Source organism: Cuculus canorus, chromosome Z (assembly GCF_017976375.1).
Source record: "Cuculus canorus isolate bCucCan1 chromosome Z, bCucCan1.pri, whole genome shotgun sequence".
Lineage (NCBI taxonomy): Eukaryota > Metazoa > Chordata > Aves > Cuculiformes > Cuculidae > Cuculus > Cuculus canorus.
The window spans coordinates 44,164,999-44,183,427 of record NC_071441.1 but is presented as its reverse complement, the minus strand read 5'-3'; the positions used below and the strand labels follow the sequence as shown (position 1 = coordinate 44,183,427).

The following is an 18,429-nucleotide window of genomic DNA, read 5'->3' as shown; positions in this document are numbered from 1 at the left end:
GATATTTCTTCACGTGCTAGAAGAAAATCACCAACAGCTGTAGAAGCTGAATAAATTTCTGCAATATCTTGTAACTACTTTAAAAAATGGAATGATCTCGGATTCCAAATAAAACCTTTTAAAGCACCAGTATTACATTTTCCCAACTTGTCTTTCAACCCACTGCCGATATGGATAACAGCTGAACAGCCTGACACCCATCTCTGTAAAAAAAAGGCAATAAACTAAGCCTCTGAGCACAGAATCACTGGGCAGTACCTCAGTACTGTTACAGTATTACACAACTGAAAAAGGTACAATTGAGGATTTAACATTTACCTCTAATTCTGGCTACAGTTTTTCTAGCAAATGTTGGCAGTTTATCATCCTATCTACACAAAGCATGAATGATCTCTGCATTGTTCTCATCCTTGCTCTCTCTCAGTATTTCATCTAGCTGCAACATTGAGACATAACAGTTTCAAACTCAGCAACAGGTTGCCCCAGATTTACATGCGTGTCAGAGCATGAAAGGCAAGAATTTTAATCTAAGGACTACTAGCACTCTGGCTCGATCAAGACAAGCTCCAACTAGGCAAAGGTTCTCCTGAGTGTCAAAGAAATCCAGTGTTGCCTCTCACAGTGGAAGTCAAGCTACATCTGTGAGGAAAATCTCTGAGAGTATACCTCATTCTTTTAATATTTAGATACACAGTTCATACTATTTAAGTTTATTTTTATATAAGAGTCTATTGCTATGTTTATTTCAGTGCTTTTATTTAATCAACAAATTAAGGCTAAGACTGCAAAATCAGTATCACTGTGACATAATCAACTATAATACAGCAAGAGAAAAATTTCTTACCCAAATGTCCTGTTTTTCACCAATTGGAAAATTTGAATACAAGTCTATCATTTCTGGTGTCCTGTACATTGGTGTCGTATTCCTTGTGATCTGCAGAAGACAGAATTTCTTGAAACAGAAACTTGAATAATAAGATCAAATGGCATTTAACCAAGGAAACAGCTCTCCATAAAGAATAAATAGCATTGTCACTTTGAAATTAATTTCAGAAATACTTGTCAAGGCACAAGCTATCAACTGGATCCTGCAATGTAAGGCCAGATAAAGACAGTAATCCCAAATAAATAACATCGTAACATTCAGGAGTTCTTCCAAACTGCTAAGCTCAAAGTAAAAATCACTGTTCTACATAAGGAAAACTGAATGGGGACACAAAAACACAAGATCAACAAAAAAACAAGAAGTGAATTCATGCTCCAGTGTGTATTTCTCACTTACTCATCACATATAATGACGCAGACACACACACAGTTATGTTCCCAAGGATTGACAAAAAGACCTTTTCAGCCATCGTTTTGCATAGATTTTACAAGACAGTGGTACATCATCATTTTGTCTTCTCCAGAAACCAAAGGATTGCTCTCCATGGATGCTGGATTCTGAAACTCCAAGAGGAGTTTACAGAGACCGATGACACCATAAGTCACAGACATGAATGTGCAGTGTTGCTGTATTTCTCTATACTTAAAAAATTTGAGTCAGTTGATCTATTGCATTCAATTTGCAAGGATTACTGACAACTCTAAACTAGGATCAAATGCACTTCGCAAAAACGCACTGCATGCTTAACACTGTCACTCTTCTCCTACAGGCACTGCGATACTGCCTATTCAAATTCTACTAAGTAGACTTGACACTTCTTTATATTATTCAACAAAACAGATGAGAGGGTGGTAATCACTTTGGCATAACCAATTTTTGACTTCCTGTTAAAAGTGCAATTAGAAGAAGATGTAGTTAACACTTATTTTCACACTAGACTGCAGAATGGACATTGCTCAAGTTGAGGCAATGTCTGTACATGCAGCTACAGAGCACATGCTATGACTATAACTGCAGACTGTTTGAATTCAGGCAACACAAATAAAAAACCCCAAGTTTTAGCAACAACAGTCTACAATTAAAACAATTTTCAGTTCTCTTGAACGTCCAAGTCAATATCAGATTAAGAGTTACAGCTAAATGAATCTCCTTTTGATATTAAGATTTAATCACATTAAAATAGTCTCACCTCTTCTTCAACCAGTGCTCTTTTCTGTGCAGACCAGTTGTAGTCAGGATAATAAGCTATAGTCGTAGCACTACCGAAGTCACAAAGTTTAATCGTCCCTTGGTTACTAATAAGCAAGTTTTCCACCTTCAAAAAGAGGTAGAATTGTAAATCAAAGATGTCATTTATCTGTACACTAACACACATGCTTTTAAACATCAATTCAGTCATTTATATGTAGAAAAATAATCACAGCCCAGAATGTGCTTTACGTGAGCACAAAGATTTCAGATGGTACTGTAGATGTATATGGTAGCAATACAGCCAGCTTTTAAAAGGAAGCACTCGAAAACACTACAAGTACGAAATGTTGAAGAGCAGGAAGTAAACTCCAGGAAAAAACATCATTTCACAAGTGCCCAAGAAGAGGCTAGTTTTTCAGAGGACCACTTGCAGAAGCAGTATCTCATAGTCCAAATGCTTTTGCACATAAAACTGAACGCTGTTAGCTTAATTGCAGTGGAGTGGAGATTAAGACATCTACAGACACAAAACAGGAAGAAGAGAAGCAGGCTGCTGAGGGACACCCAGAAAAAGAGAACCAATACCCTGTGCAGAGATAGCAACCAGCTATTTGAGGACTATATGTTGCCTAAATAGCTCATTCTCATTTTCCTACTTCATAAAATCCAAACTTCCTGGATTACGAAGTGAAACAGTGAAGAAACTTAAGGGGAAAAGTGCATAATGGACAAAGTATTGTGGGGTTATAACCAAAACAGGGCAGAGAAAGAATATTCCTATATCTGAAGTTAGGAAAGGGGTAAAAGTTAAGATTAGTAATATTACAACACCACATTTCAGAGAATGATGTTTGTCTTCTCTTTGCCTCTGAAACCACATCATCTCTAGACTTCCTTCTGTAAAACCTCAGTTTTCACAACATCCTACCAGCCTCCTGTACACACACCCTTTCCAATTTCTTCCACCATAAGCCTAATTTTGACCAGCCCGCAGGAAGACATAAGTAGTTACAGTATTGATCTCAATGGGCAATCTGAATTCAGCTGGATAATCTTTGCTTATTTCCATATACAGTAAGAAGTGTGGCATTCAATATCAAATGAAATTTCTACACTAAAAATGGTCACAGAAAGGCTAGAGATCAAGCTTCTGTGCACATATGTTTTGGGTTTTTGTGCTCTTGTAAAGGCTGCTCATAATGTAAAACACTCCAGCTGATTATTCAGATTTTAACAGGCTCTACGACCTGTGTTATGTAGACTAGCTGTGCACTGCTCAGCAAATCCTGAAGAGATCAAATCGAGGCAACTGAAATAGCAGAGAAACACTGATACTATACAAATAACCCTCTAACTAGCTTAGAATTTTTGCAACTCAGTAATTAGAATGGTTCATACAGTGCTGTACACACATTTTAAGTGCAAACTTTGTCCAAACGGGTTCAAGAACGAAGAATACACTACACTGATAAGGAACAGATGGATACCACATTGGGACAGAATGAGCCACCTCTACAAAGGTGAACTTGGTTTTAAGCTGCAAAGCAGGACTTCATGAATACTTAAACTTTTAGTCAAAATAACAGAAAAAAATAGGGTACCATTCAAAATAACAGAAAAAAATAGGATACCATTCTACACACACTCCACCTATACACTGCTCCCCGAAAACTACACTAATATCTCAGGTTTGACTTGAAGTTGGCTCAAAACCTTGACCTACAGTTTCCCACACTGCTGACAGAAGCTCAGCCTTCCAGAAAGGGTAGCACAGCTTGAATCGTGTTTGGGTCCTGATTCTAGTAAGATCTCTACCTGTTGCAGCTCAACTATCATTTAATCATTTTACAGGGGCGTTGCAGCGCCGGTAAAATGAAAACAAGCATGAAACCAAATTCCTGCCTTTTCCCATATTTTATCTCTGCCACAACCTTAGATTACTTGACCAGAAAAAACAGACCCTGAATTATGGTATTGCCTCAACTTCTCTGGTTAAGTAAGAAATCCTATTTTAATTTAGAAATATTTTTTTTTCCACATCTTCATAGAAGGGATGAACTTTCTCTACAGCTTTCCTAGGGACTGATGTAAAGCAACTTCAGTGAAGAACAAAACATGTTATTTCAGAAAGTATATTAAGGGGCTAGACTAGTGCATAATCTCAAAGACTTCAACAACAGTGTTGAAAACATTTAGCATAAATTTATTTTTTTAGAAGTGGTTTAATTTTCCTTTCTCCAGGGCAATCAAGAACATGCTTAGTGAGGAGGAACAAATTTACCTTTTTTATATTTAGCTGATATTCACATCAAGCAGGAAGCATGTGTGAAATTCAGACACTGTTTCAGAAATTAGAATCTTTTCTTCTTTTATTTATGTTTACAAAGACCACCTCCTTCCATTGGGTTCAAATATATTTGTAGTGCACAGCATAACTTCACTGATCAGGACTCCATTCAATGTCATGTCACAGTGAACTTGTGTCTTCAAAATACAAAACTCATTCCCAGAAGTTGTCCTTTCAAATCTACACAGTTTCTAAGGGGACAACACTTTCTACAGCACAAACCTGTAGCGTCCTAGCAAAGGCCAACACAATAAAAAAGTAAGGAATAAATTCTATTATGAATTATGCCTACCAAATTTTAACATTCAAGTTAAAAAAAAACCCTAAAATGCAATACAAGTTTTTCTAAAACAAACAACTTGCTACACACTCTCAAAGGCTATGTAGTCTTTCACAGAAAATCCAACATTATCTTCTCTTCTCCTTCAAAGCTTTCTCTTCTATTTAGAAAACCTGCTCACCCCAGAACTGCAACTCAAGTCATAAGTGGTTGTTTTATAAATGCAAACTACTTAAAGACTAACTTAATCAGCAAACTATGATATAGTACTCCTCCATCAGTTTGTGCAGACAGAATGTAAGCAGCATTAACACCGCAAGCACATGGAAAAGTTGTTGTTTGAAGAGATGCAAGTATTTCAGTGATAACCTCCAGCAGCCTTGGCAAGGCAATACATGTAACCATTACGCTCAGGAGCATCCACTGTATTTGGTCAACGGCCTTAACACAGACTCAGTCTGACAGGCTCCCCTGCTGTTTAAAAAACTCAGTCTTCATTTAAACACTATAACGCACCTTTAAATCTCTATGGATAATAGGAGGCTTCTGTTTATGCATATGCTGCACTGCTCTGCAGGTCTGATAAAAGATCTTCAAAACTGTGTCACAGGAGATGGGTCCTTTGGATTCTACTTTCTTTAAGAATTCCATCAGCTGCCCTGCAGAAAATCAGAGGAATTCACATGAGCACACATAGAAGACCACAGATTCTGAAAGCTTGGCATGAACAGAGAAATGCTCTTCTGATCAACTAAGATTTACCGCCAAGTTGTAACATTAGATAGACATTCTGCAACTGGCAAGTCCACACTGACCGCAGTGACAAAGAAAATGGTGTTCTAAGGAACTACTCCTCCTTTCTTCCTCTGACCAGTCTCAAACATGAAGAGCTTAAAGATTTTCCAATACTTAAGATAAGGCTGAAGTGCAGGCTTAAAAACATGATCCTTATCTTTTAAAAGAGGAGGCTGAAGTCTACCTCCACTGAGCTATGCTACCTTCAACAGGCTTTCTAAGCTGTGAAACAAACTGTACAAAACAGCTGTCAGAAGCCATATGTACTGCTAGGAAAAGAAATAAAGTTTACCTTTACACAGCTCTGTAAGCAGAAGAAACTCTCCCTGCCCTGTATCCGATTCTTCTTTTCCTATAGATGCAGCAGAGCAGAACTGGACAATGTTGGGATGACCTGAAAGTTTTTTCTGGAAACAGTACATTCAAGGAACGTGACCGCCAAGTTTGATATTATCATATATACAGCAGTTCACAGACATCTCATTTGAAATGCTAGCTTAAAACCACAGAGAACATTACAGTTGCAATTAAAATTCTAAGGAGAACAGAGAAATTCATGTCTCGGAAAAAAACAGACTTCAAGGGAAGCCACTGAAGGTAATATAATAAATAGTCAAAACAAAACATTAAAAAAATCCTTATGATTAAGGCTCTGAGGAAACAGGATTTCATAACAGCCCTAGTTACTACTTCCTGTCTTTTGACAAGGACTGCAAGGCTTTAGCACAAGTACCAGAGAGACTTCTAAGGAGAGAGCCACTTCTCCTGCTGGTTGATTAAGAAAGGGCTATTGTATCAACACCTGCCTTTCCAAAGCAAATATTAAGTGTGTTATGTTTAAATTTAAAATAATTAAAATAAAGTTTGAAACAAATAAAAGCTCTAAAAGATTGGAGAACTTATCCTCCCATCATTAGTAAACCTTTTTCATGTTTCACTTCCAGTTCAAAAATTCAAGGTATCATTTTTAACTACATTAAGAGGAGTAAAATGTAAATAAACTGAACTCCTGCCAGTGCAGGTTACATGGCATTATGCCTGTCTGTTGTTCCTGATGTGCATCACCTTGGTCAAACATTGAGACTCATGCCTACGAGAAAACACACATTGTTTACAGGATGCATTCATCAGTCTGAAAAGATAAAACCAAAGACATCGTAAGCACAATAAAGTTAGAAAGAAGGGCAAGTTGGAACCACCAAATTAGAATGAACCCAATACTATTTTATATGTTTATATTTTATATCTTATGCATCTCTTCACAACAGACCTGCAGGAATTAATTTCATTTCACAGTTATATATTGGGAAGTCAGCAACAGTTAATACTCATTCATGTTGTGCATATGCTTCAATGAGCCTGAGCTGTGAAAAAAACATCCAAAAAAGGATTCTGTTTTTCACTTCTGGCAGGTTGTAGCCAGAGTAGCTAGATGCGTATAGTGCTATGGTGGCCCATTCTTTGCAAATGTTCTTTTAGCAAAGTGTGTTTATTGTCAGATTTTGTCAAACAGTTCAGTAATCATAAAAAGAAATAAACATTTGAGTAGCTTAAATTAAGATCAGGGGTTTTGCCTTGCAACTCAAAATGAAGCTGAATACCGAGTGATAAACTAAACAGCATATCACAGGTATTCATTGACTCTTCAAACAAACTGAGTCTTACAGCGGATGCTGGAAAACAAATACTGAGTTCACTAAAGCCAAGGACTACAAACACTTTGAGATTACATTATACCCTACCATTTAACATTACTGAAGATGAAAATGACAGCAATAACACTGAGAAACAGTTCCTGCTTCTTGTTACTGATGCATGTACTCCACTGAAATTCCTTTCCTAATATTCAGTATCACTCTTTAAAGCCAGATGCATCTGAGGCAGAAATTAAGCTACACTGAGAGTTGTCCTCAAAAACGCAGTAAAACCAGTGCATGTAAGGGAAGTCTACTTAAAATCCAAATCTACTTAAATCCGTCACCTGCATAGTCAAAAGGTGTTTTGACCATTGTCGAAGGACTCCAAGAAAGCCCTAACAATAACTTCACTTCTTACTAGATGAAGTATATGACAAAGTCCACACGAGTTACAAGAGTTATCTGCACACATTAAATTCCTGCGGCTTTTGAAGAACCGAACTTGCTGGATGCTGGTGCCAGATTCATCACAGATCAGGAATCCAGACCTTCCTCAGAATGGCAATCCCCTTAAGCAGTGCATGGCATGCAAAGAACTGAATCTGTAGAGCAGTTTTCCATTTCTCAGAAATGTTTGGTATAAGGCAATTAAATCAAAACATTAAAATATGTTCAAAAAAAGGATACCATAAAGCAAACTTCCTGAATGATGGCTTTATTCTTTTCTTCTTCATTAGACAACAATCGCTGTCAGGATAATTGAGAAGATGTAGTTATTAAAATTTAGAAGAAAAAGAGCACACGGATTTTTGTTTTCCAGAACACAAAGGAGAAGCTACAGTCAAAAACCTAACAAACTGTGATGGAGAGTAAACAAAGTGAGCTTATTGTACATTCAGACATATTGCCTTAAATACAGCACCCAGGTTTCCAGCTACCTGTATTGTTCGAGTTTATTGATGACTGAGCTGTGGTAACCTTTGACAATCACAAAGTAACTGCTCTGAAAGCCTTTTATTGTGTGAAACACTGAAGTCTCCTAGCTTACAGCACTGAGTACTGACAAGGAAAGATTATTCTTCTGCATCAAAGCTTTAGAAATAACCTTCAACCTATTCCAACCAAACCTTCTCCAAAGTATGTAACGTAACTTTTGCAATAATACCTGAGTAGTCAACAGCAAAATCAAGCTTCATTATTTCCAATATTGCTTGGATATGGAGTTCAACATTTGACTAGAATCAATCCAAGCATTTGCCATAAAAGTACTAGTTTTACAAAACAGAGAAAGTACAGTGATGCTTCATCTTTTTGTCTGCTGTTTTTAAATGAGACTGCTCCTAGATGACATTTTGAACACATGCTATATGGGTTTGGTCACATATTTTGTTATTGTATGATGTGGCATGAAAAGGAAAAAACTAGATCAAGTAATTCCTAGCGGTGTAACACCATTCATTTTACCGCTCTGACCTCTCACACTAGTACCCTTTTCACTTTCTCTCCAAGACAGATGTCTGTATACTGATACAGCCACAGAACAACCATACCCTAAAAAAGAATCCATTTTGGGTGAAAGCAAGTAACGTGATTTTTATTGCAGAAAAATACGACAAAGCAAATTACTTCACTACATTGTCCTTTCCATAATTCTTCAGTTTTTCAGCTGTTACACGATTATTATAAGCCTTCAGAAAACTAGAGCTCAAAGAGTGTCTCTGAGAGGTTCCATGCTAAAAGTTTGATCAATGAATGAAAGTATGGAGCATTATTTATAATATTGATGAAGCTTGCTTTGGAAGTACAAATGCAGGTGAACCGGTAGGCTAAATCTGTTTCTCAGAACTGAAAATATTCCTGTACTTCACTTCAGGTAACTAGGAAAGAATACTTTTACCCATGCAATAAAAAGCTTGGCACAACATCATTAATTTCTAAACCAAACAAAGACAAACAGCAGCAATAATTAATAGAGCAACTCCCACCTTTGGCATCCAACTATAAAGCCCAGGGACTTAACAGAAATGACTGTTGTAAATACACACACAGCATGCTACAAGTACCACTATCATTCTGGATTTTTCCAAATTACTTGTTTAGTAGCATATATCAAGAATTAACTGTTGTGCTAAAGCATCAAGCAAAAAGACCATGTAAACCTATAGTGAAGAAAATGGATTTTACCTTTAAAGCATAATCTTTGCCACTTCCAAGATCTTGAGCTTCATAGACAAAAGCAAAACCACCTACAGGAAGGTACATTAAGTCAGTTTTAATTTCAACATTCAGTTAAATTATTTGTTTTAATCTAACAGGGCTAATACATTCAGCAAAGCACCTAAATTTATATAAGAGGTATACATGTCTTTCAGTGGATTGCCAATAGTACGGCAACTTACACACTAGAATCAAAATATTCCCTTTTACACGTGCCAGAACCACAGTAACTTTGTTCATTTATTGCATTTTATTAGTCTGCATATGCACATTTCCTGTGAAGCAATTTTTTTTTAATTGCAGGTCCTTATAAAGGCAAGATTCAGTACAGTCAATATTACCTAATGGTTTTAATTAAGCTACTTCTTGGTTTTACACTGTTAGACTACCCATAAAAATAGCAATAACCAAGACAGAAGATGTTAAATATACACCTCCTCATACTTTTAGAATAATTGCCATGCTTCGGGGTTCTTATTTAAAGCATAAGGCGTTTTCAAGCACTGAAGCACACAAGTCCAATAGGGTGATGCTGTTACTAAACTGCAATTTCTCATTCCCTACGGCATTGCTCTCCTTCCAACTCCTTTTGTCAGAACACCTGTTTCAAACGCTACCAATCTGCTAAAGAACACTGTACAAATTTCTACAAAGTAAACAACACTGAAAAAAAGGTGCAGGTCTGCTATGTTTACTCAATCACTAATTAATCTAACTATTAAAACCTCATAATTAATAAAGTTCTACTCCATTGTAGAGATCCTGGTACCACTTCCATTTCTTCTGGAAATATTACCCTTGGAGTTTCAACAGTGCGACTGTATATATGCTTCCCATCTATTGCGGAGTTTCTCTAGTAGAGTAACAGCCAAAATTACAAACTTCAATGATTTGCCTTTCTGCTCTTAATATAAATTCTATTTTCATTGAACTACATAGCAATGTTCTCTAGCAATTATTTGGAGAATAAACACAGAAGATGTCAGTGAACTACAGAATTTTACTGATAGGAAGGCTAAGAAAATAGGATAATCAAAGGACGAACCACCACAGACAAGGAACATGTTGACAAGGCACTTTTTAAAAAAAGATTCAGGGTCCAAACCAGTACCCTCACAATTGTACCCAATACCTTCTCTGTGCATAAGAAATATTAATGCGAGGCTGAAGTGAGTTTGCTTTTAGCAATTCAATCAAACACAAGGCTTTTCAAGCAGCACTCAAGTTTTACATGGCAATCGACCATCACAGTGTTCTTCAAGATTCCTGACTGGTACCCCTCGCAGATCTTGTTACTTTTTCCACAGCATCCGCAACATGAAACAAAAAGGACAGGCTCCTGGATATAGCCTTTCCTTTTGGTATCTATAGGGGAACTATACAAAAAAAAACAAAACAGCAAAACCAGGATCTCAGTTGCAGGGAGAACAAGCGACTAGTGCATCACAGAAGAGTTAAAGTATCAGCAAGAACACCAAAGATGACAGACAACAAGGACTGCAGTTCAGTTCCACCGTGTATCACTCACTCATGCATAGAGCTTATCCATTTACTTTGCTTCATTCTGCAAAAGCAGGTTTAGTACTTCCCATAACAGGAAGATCCCTTAGCTTTTCTAAAGCCCCCAGTGCAAGAATGCTGACCAGCAATTACAATCAGCATTTTGGGCACTGGCAGGACAGGGGCTGGAGACAGCTGATTGGTTATGACTGCTGTTTAGGGATTTCATAGACCTGGTCGAACAAGAAAATCTGAGTCATCCTTCTACTGAACCTGGGAAACCACGGTTTCTGACTGGTCTTCCCACCCAGCACCCTACTGAATCTAGAGGCACACCCCAGGTTCTAGAGCCCACTGTCCCATTGAGTTGCATGCCCATACAGCAGTGAACACCATTCTCTGTACCACAGAGCTGCTGCCTTCGTGTCTTCATCCTACACAGGTCCCACAGACTTTCTACACAACGAAAGTACTGTTGGTCCTACAGAAAAAAGTCTTTAGATTCATTGTGATAAATATTTCTCTGATTTTATTCTAACAGCCCTGTGAGATGCATCTTCAAAATATATGCTTTGATTCACAGAATTAGGGGCTTCAGGTCAGCACAACACTCTACTACACAAAATTGAATCTATGGATATTTTGGGATATCAAAGGATATATAGTAAGTTGTGAAGGCACTTTTAATCTACTTTTTTTTAAAACTATTCATTATTGGCGAAAGCAAGTCTTTCAAAAAAGGCAAAGATAGTCCCACTGCTTCAATATTAAAAGTGGTTTCATTTAGGGTTTGATGCTGGCTGCTTTGTAGACCTAGTCAACTGAAGCAGTTTTAATAGGGGCAACTTTACTGGCAGAATTTCTTTTGCCATAACAGCTTACACAAGCACTCTGACCAATACAGTTTGAAATACATATATATATTAACAAAACAAAACAGTTTCACCTGTTTAACTATAACCACACCAAGGATTTCACAGTCAACATAGACATGTCAGTTACGGGTCACACCCCTACATCAACACACCTCTGTGAACAAACACCTGTAAAGTAGGCCCAACAGAGGCAAATGAGGAAACGAAAGTTCAGAGTGGGGCTGCTTTGGTTTCCTTCCCAAGGGTGTAGAAAGAACGCAGTTTTTTGGGGGGCGTTTCCACTCGTTACTTCCACTCGCACAAATATCTGTGTGTGGTTTTAAGTCAGTTTTCTGAAGCTCTATGTATCAGCAAAATCATCTTAGTGTTTCCCCGTACAGGTTATCAGTCTGCATATATGTACATGCTCATCCAAGCTCTTGCCCTGAGAGACAAGTTTTTCACTGCTAAAGTATTTTCTAGTCCTATATTCAGCTGTCAAAAATGGTCTCAGATGATTTTCTGCCACAGAATTGAGGAATGAGTTTCTGCAATTCACTATCTGTGGCACCAGCAGTCAGTCTCGATGAATACTCTGATAGCCTGGTAATCAGGTTCAAATGTTTCTACAATACAGGTGGAGATCAAGAAATTTCCCATGATTACTTTTCCATCACAAGCTGTTCTCAGCTTCCTACAGCAGCACACCACATTTTCAGTTAGCCCACTCTTACAACTAGCACGCCACCTCTACAAAATGAACAGTAATAAACATCGACACAAACTGCACAGCTAACGTGTCAGCATACAGCACGGGCAAGCACATATTTCACAGAATCATACAATGGTTTGTGTCAGAACAGACCTTAGAGACCATCTAGATCCAACCTCCAGCATGGGCAGAACCACCTTTCACTAGATCAGGCTGCTCAAAGTGCCATCTAAACTGACCTTGAATACCAGCAATGGGGCTCCATGATTTCTCTGGACAACCTGTTCCATTGCCTCACCACTCTCACAGTAAAAAAATTCTTCCTTATATCTAACTTAAATCTACCCTTTCCCAATTTAAAACCATTAATCCCTTGTGCCATCACTACATTCCATGATTAAAAGCCCCACCCCAGCTTTCCTGCAGAAGCCCTTTAAGCACAGTAAGGCTGCTGTAAGGTCTTCCCAGAGCCTTCTCCTCCCTAGGCTGAGCAAGCCCAACTGTCTCAGCCTTTCCTCAGAAGGGAGGCGCTCCAGCCCTCTGATCATCTTTGTGGCCCCGCGCTGGACTCGCTCTAACAGATCCATGTCCTTCCTGCGCTAAGAATTCTAGAACTGAATGCAGTACTCCAGCTGAGGTCTTACAGGAGTGAGGAGTGGAGTAGAAGGAGAGAATCACCTCCCTCGACCTGCTGTTCATGTTTTTTTTAATGTATCCCAGGTTATGGTTGGCTTTCTGGGCTGCAAGGGCACATTGCTGGCTCAAGTTGAGCTTCTCATCCACCGGCACTCTCAAGTCCTTCTCTCCAGGGCTTGATCCAGCTTGATCCATTCTCTGTCCAGCCCGTATTTGTGCTTTAGAATTGCTTTGACCCAGGTGCAGGACCCTGCACTTGGCCTTGTTGAACTTCGTGAAGTTCTCACAGTCCCACCTCTCAAGCTTCTCAGGGACCCTCTCGATGGCATCTCTTCCCTCCAGTGTCGACTACAACGCACACATGGTGTCATCAGCAAACTTGCTGAGGGTGTACTCGATCTTACTATCCATGTCCCCGCAAAGATTTTAAACAACACTGGTCCCAGAATGACCCCTGCAGAATTCCACTCATCAGTGGTTCCCGCTTGGGCACTGAGCCATGGACCACAACCACACAGCCAATTCCTATCTACCAAGTGATCCATCTGTCAAATACATTTCTCTTCAATTTAGAGATAAGAATGTTGCGCAGAACAGTGTTAGAATACTTTCCACCAGACCTGTTAGATGACATCCACTGTTTTTCTGTTATCTACAAATGCTGTAACCCTGTCACAGAAGGCCACAATATTAATCGAGCACAACTTGCCCTTAAGTGAAGCCACACTGGGTGTCACCAATGACCTCCGTATTTCCTACATGCCTCAGCAGTTTTCCAAGCATCGGCTCCACGATTTTGCCAGGCACAGGGAAGAGACTGACCAGTCTTTATTTCCCTGGTTCTTCCTTTTTATCTTTTTTTTAAAACCAGCAGTTATGTTTTCCCTTTTCCAGCCAGTGGGAACTCCACTGGACTGCCATAACGTGTCGATTATACAAATATTTGCACCAACACAGACACCAGCACACTACAGAGCTGGAAAGAGTTGCAGAGTGGGAGAACAACGGAACTTATGCTGCTAAATGATACTGTGTAAAACTAATCCACAGACTCTGTTCACACCAACAATAAAGAAAGAAGTACCATCTTACAGAAAAGGCCTTCTGTCTGCATTGGTGGATCACACACAGTTTACCATGGATTTTAAATCTAAATTCAGAAAGTACCAATTGCCCTTCTAATGAGGAATTTGGCACAAAATAACTCTGTATTTAAGCACAGAAGGGAATGCTTATAAGCCACAGTTGTGCAAGCACATACCAGGAGGTGTCAAACACAGGTTCAGAGCTCAAAGATTAATTCAATTTCAGCAACAAAGAAATTATATGATAAGGACAGAAACATTCTAAATTCAGGACTGAAGACAGTAGGAGAGGGTAGGACTTTTATATTCTATTTATACTGAATATACCCTAACAGTTGTTTCAGCCCACCTACGTTTGCTTCAAAGTCTTACTTCAAAGGCAACAGTTAGGCTCAAGTTCAGTAGTGAAATACAAAGAAAACAACATGGAATAAAACCATAATACTGAGACAAATGTGGAACACAAAAGCAGTGGTTACAGATAAATTCCCAAGAGCACTAGACTTAAAGCATGTCCCCACCTGCTTTAAATCATCTAAGCTGGCATCTTTCCCCTGACATTTTAGGAAGTCTCTGTCAGATCCTGGGAAACAGTAGGCTGCTGCCAAAGCAAGATATGAAATACTTTTTTCAGAACCTAGAATTTGACAGCAGATCCATCTCAAATGTAGCTTTCTGTTCTTCCTTTCCTTTGTTGCTCTCTCCCATAGTCACCCCAGCAGGAAGGAACATCACAGTACCAGCAGCACCAGTCAGTTCCTTTAGCACCTACCTTGCAGCCAACATCACCTCGAGTGCTCAGCTTTCACTTAAATCTGAATAGATCTTTTGTAAAAAGCTGTGAGGAAGGGCTAATGGCTGAATAGGACTTTAGTGTTGTTTTAAATGTAACTTACTACTTAAAGAACTGCCAAGTTTTTCTGAGATCATATGCCAAAAGTCCTTAAGCATTAAAGTACCAACTTATGTGCCCTTAAGCAAATAGAACAGACCAATCTCTTATTGTTTTAGCACAAGCAAATTTTTCATAAGTTTAACTAGAGTAGTTTACCTTGAATAATCAAATCATTCCTCCATGCTGGGCACTAAGACTTCAACAAAAAAAAAAAAAAATCACAAAAAAAAATTCAATGAACCTATTTATAATTTTACTTCAATAGAAGATGATTACAAGAAGCAATTACAGAAACTACGTTCAATGGAAAAGAGCTCTGAACAAAGCTGTAGGGCATTTAACCTAAACAACATCAACCACTTGTACAATGTTAGTGAATTATGTATCATAGTATCGTCAGGGTTGGAAGGGACCTTAAAAATCACCAACTTCCAACCCTCCCTGCCATGGGCAGGGACTAAATCAGGCTGCCAAAGGCCCCATCTGACCTGGCCTTCAACACCTCCAGGGATGGGGCAGCCACAGCTTCCCTGGGCAACCTGCGCCAGTGCCTCACCACTCTCACAGTGAAGAAATTCTTCCTAATGTCCAGGCTAAATCTGTCCCTCTCCAGTTTATACCCATTTTCCCACAGTCCTATCCCCACAAGCCTTTATGAATAGCCCCTCTCCAGCTTTTCTGTAGCCCCCTTCAGGTACTGCAAGGTCGCTATAAGATCTCCTCAGAGCCTTCTCTTCTCCAGGCAGAACAACCCCAACTTTCTCAGCCTGTTCTCATATGAGAGGTGCTCCAACCCTCTGATTATCCCTGTAGCCTCTCCTGGACCCATTCCAACAGCTTCATGTCCTTCTTACGTTGAGGATTCCAGAACTGGACACAGTATTCCAGATAAGGTCTCACAAGAAAGGAATAGAGGGGCAGAATCACTTCCCTCGACCTGCTGGCCATGCTTCTTTTGATGCAGCCCAGGATTACAGTTGGCCTTCTGGACTGCAAACGCACATTGCCAACTCATGTCGAGCTTCTCATCGACCAGCACCCCCAAGTCCTTCTCTGCAGGGCTGCTCTCAGGCACGTCACCCCACATCATGTACTGAAAATGGGGATTACCCCAACCCAGGTGTAGGACCTTACACTTGGCCTTGTTGAATCTCATGAGGTTCTGAGAGGCCCACTTCTCCAACCTGTCCAGGTCCCTCTGGATGACATCCCATACTTCCGGTGTGGCAACTACACCACTCAGATTGATGTCATCCTCAAACTTGCTGAGGGTGCCCTCAATCTTGCTGTCAGTATCATTGATAAATATCTTAAACAGCACCAGTCCCAGTACGGACCCTTGAGAGACACCACTTGTCAAAGATCTTCATCTGGACTTTGAGCCATTGACCACTACGCTTTGAATACAACCATACAACGAGTTTCTTATTCACCTTACCATCCATCCATTAAATCCATATCTCTCCAATTTAGAGAGAAGGATGTTGTGGGGGAGTGTGTCAAAAGCTTTAAAGAAGTCTATAGATCACATCCGTTGGTTTACCCATGTCCACTGCTGTGGTTACCCCATCATAGAAAGCCACGAAGTTGGTCAGGCAGGACTTGCCCCTGGTGAAGCCATGCTGGCTGCCATTACCCACCTCTCTGCCTGTAACTGTATCAATATGGACAAATTCACAGTTCAGTCTTTTGAGACAAGGTTTCAATATCTCTGTAGCTTGAAGAAACAAAGTAACTCCCCTGCTACAAGCACAAGATCCCATTTTCTGCTAATTTCTAAGTAATTTGCATACATCAAACCTAGTATGTATTTTAAAACAGACCAGCAAGTGGTGTGCCAATATGCCTACCCAAAAATTCATTAAAACCAAAAACTGTCCAAACATGCCCCAGCTATACATTTAATTCCTGCACAGCAGCAAAGCCCATATGCAGAATCAGATCAGCCTCCTGACATTTGTCTTTAAGGTTAGCATGTCTTCCTACATTTCATAGTTTTCCAAACAACCCAAACCAGCACAGGCAAACTTGCATCTTTGGCATAATATTATACACTAGCACTTAAAAAAACAAATAAACAAACAAACAGATACATGATCTGGTATTTTCATGAGGTCCTTGGTGGATCATAAATTCCTTTGAGAGTTTTATTACATGGTCGAAGTACTATAAATCATAAAGCAAGTGAAGAAGTTCCCATACAACACACTGGCTCTCCACAAGCATTCCCAGAGCAGGCAAATACCAGTGACTTTTGCTCTTACACTCGGTCCTTGCCACACGCCTTCCATGGCATCAGACTGACTCAGAGCACCCATGGACTGAAATAGGGCAGCCACAGAGGCAACGCACCCTTCGGGGCGTCAACGCTGCATGAAGCTGCCGACCCCACTGCTCCTGATAAAAGCAGTTGCTATTACAAAAAAAGCAGAATATTTTTTATTTAAGGTAAAACAAAGTTTTATCTCAGTAATTGTATTTTTTTGAAAGTTAGGCAGAATGTCCCTCTGATAGCATGTTTTTGTTCAATGTTTTTCCAGATGCTGTCCACTCTTCGGAGATGATAACGTCTTGTAAAGCATGATTTGTGCTGAAAAAACTCAGCTCTGTTTGCAGTGTCTTCCTATCTCAAAGGCAAGGTCAGGCAGAGCTGGAGGCAGCTCCGAATTAGCAAGAGTTTTGACTGTTGTTAAGTTCACAATAACATTAAATTCAGACCTTGGAAAGTAATAGAATACGCATAAGATTGCTGGGAAAATGCACATAGATGGAAAACACCTTCCGTCTCCGCTCTCGCCCCGCACACGGTGGACGGGGATCGCTCCCTCGCGCTGTCCAGGCCTGATAAGGGACGTTTTTCCTTCTAAACCTCCCAAAGGAGCCTCGGAGCTTTCACCCACGGGCGTTCCCAGCCCCGGGAGGCCCCGCTCGTGACGGCCGAGCCGCCCGCCCTTACCCTCGGCGATGACCCGCCTGATGCGCAGCTTCATGTCGCCCATCTCCACCGTCTGCCCCACGAAATCGTTCTGGTCGCGGCTGGCGGCGCCCAGGGAGCCAGGCCCCGCCAGGAAGTCCAAAGCGGACTGGAACAGCGACATGGCTTCGAACGGCGAAGGGAGGAGGGGACGGACACACGGGGCGTCTCCACCGAGCGATGAACCCAGCCCACCGCGACAGCGCGACCCCACCCCTTCCGCTGCCACTTCCGGGCCCCGCGCGCCACTTCCGGGCGCGTCGCGTTACTCACGGCCTCCGCGCGACGCTTCCGCCATGCCCCACCCCGCGAGAAGCCACGCCCCAGCACTAAGCCCCACCCCCTACGCGAAGCCCCGCCCCACTATTAAATTCTCAGCGCTAGAACCCGCCCCATCCGTTTAAAGCCCAGCCCCTCAAA

The 18,429-nt window shown here is 40.3% G+C and overlaps 1 protein-coding gene across 1 annotated transcript in view; it reads right to left on the bottom strand.

Annotated features, from left to right (window-relative positions):
• The window catches only part of GAK (cyclin G associated kinase), a 68,634-nt gene extending 50,411 nt beyond the window's left edge, over window positions 1-18,223 (bottom strand). Inside the window, exons 1-7 of the mRNA XM_054053853.1 lie at window positions 17,992-18,223; window positions 9,321-9,382; window positions 7,824-7,883; window positions 5,792-5,906; window positions 5,221-5,363; window positions 2,076-2,201; window positions 845-934 (exon numbers count right to left, since the gene is read on the bottom strand). Coding sequence (XP_053909828.1) covers window positions 845-934; window positions 2,076-2,201; window positions 5,221-5,363; window positions 5,792-5,906; window positions 7,824-7,883; window positions 9,321-9,382; window positions 17,992-18,133 — 738 coding nt within the window. The 5' untranslated portion in view covers window positions 18,134-18,223. The remainder of the gene's footprint in view (window positions 1-844; window positions 935-2,075; window positions 2,202-5,220; window positions 5,364-5,791; window positions 5,907-7,823; window positions 7,884-9,320; window positions 9,383-17,991) is intronic.
• Window positions 18,224-18,429: the final 206 nt, after the last annotated feature.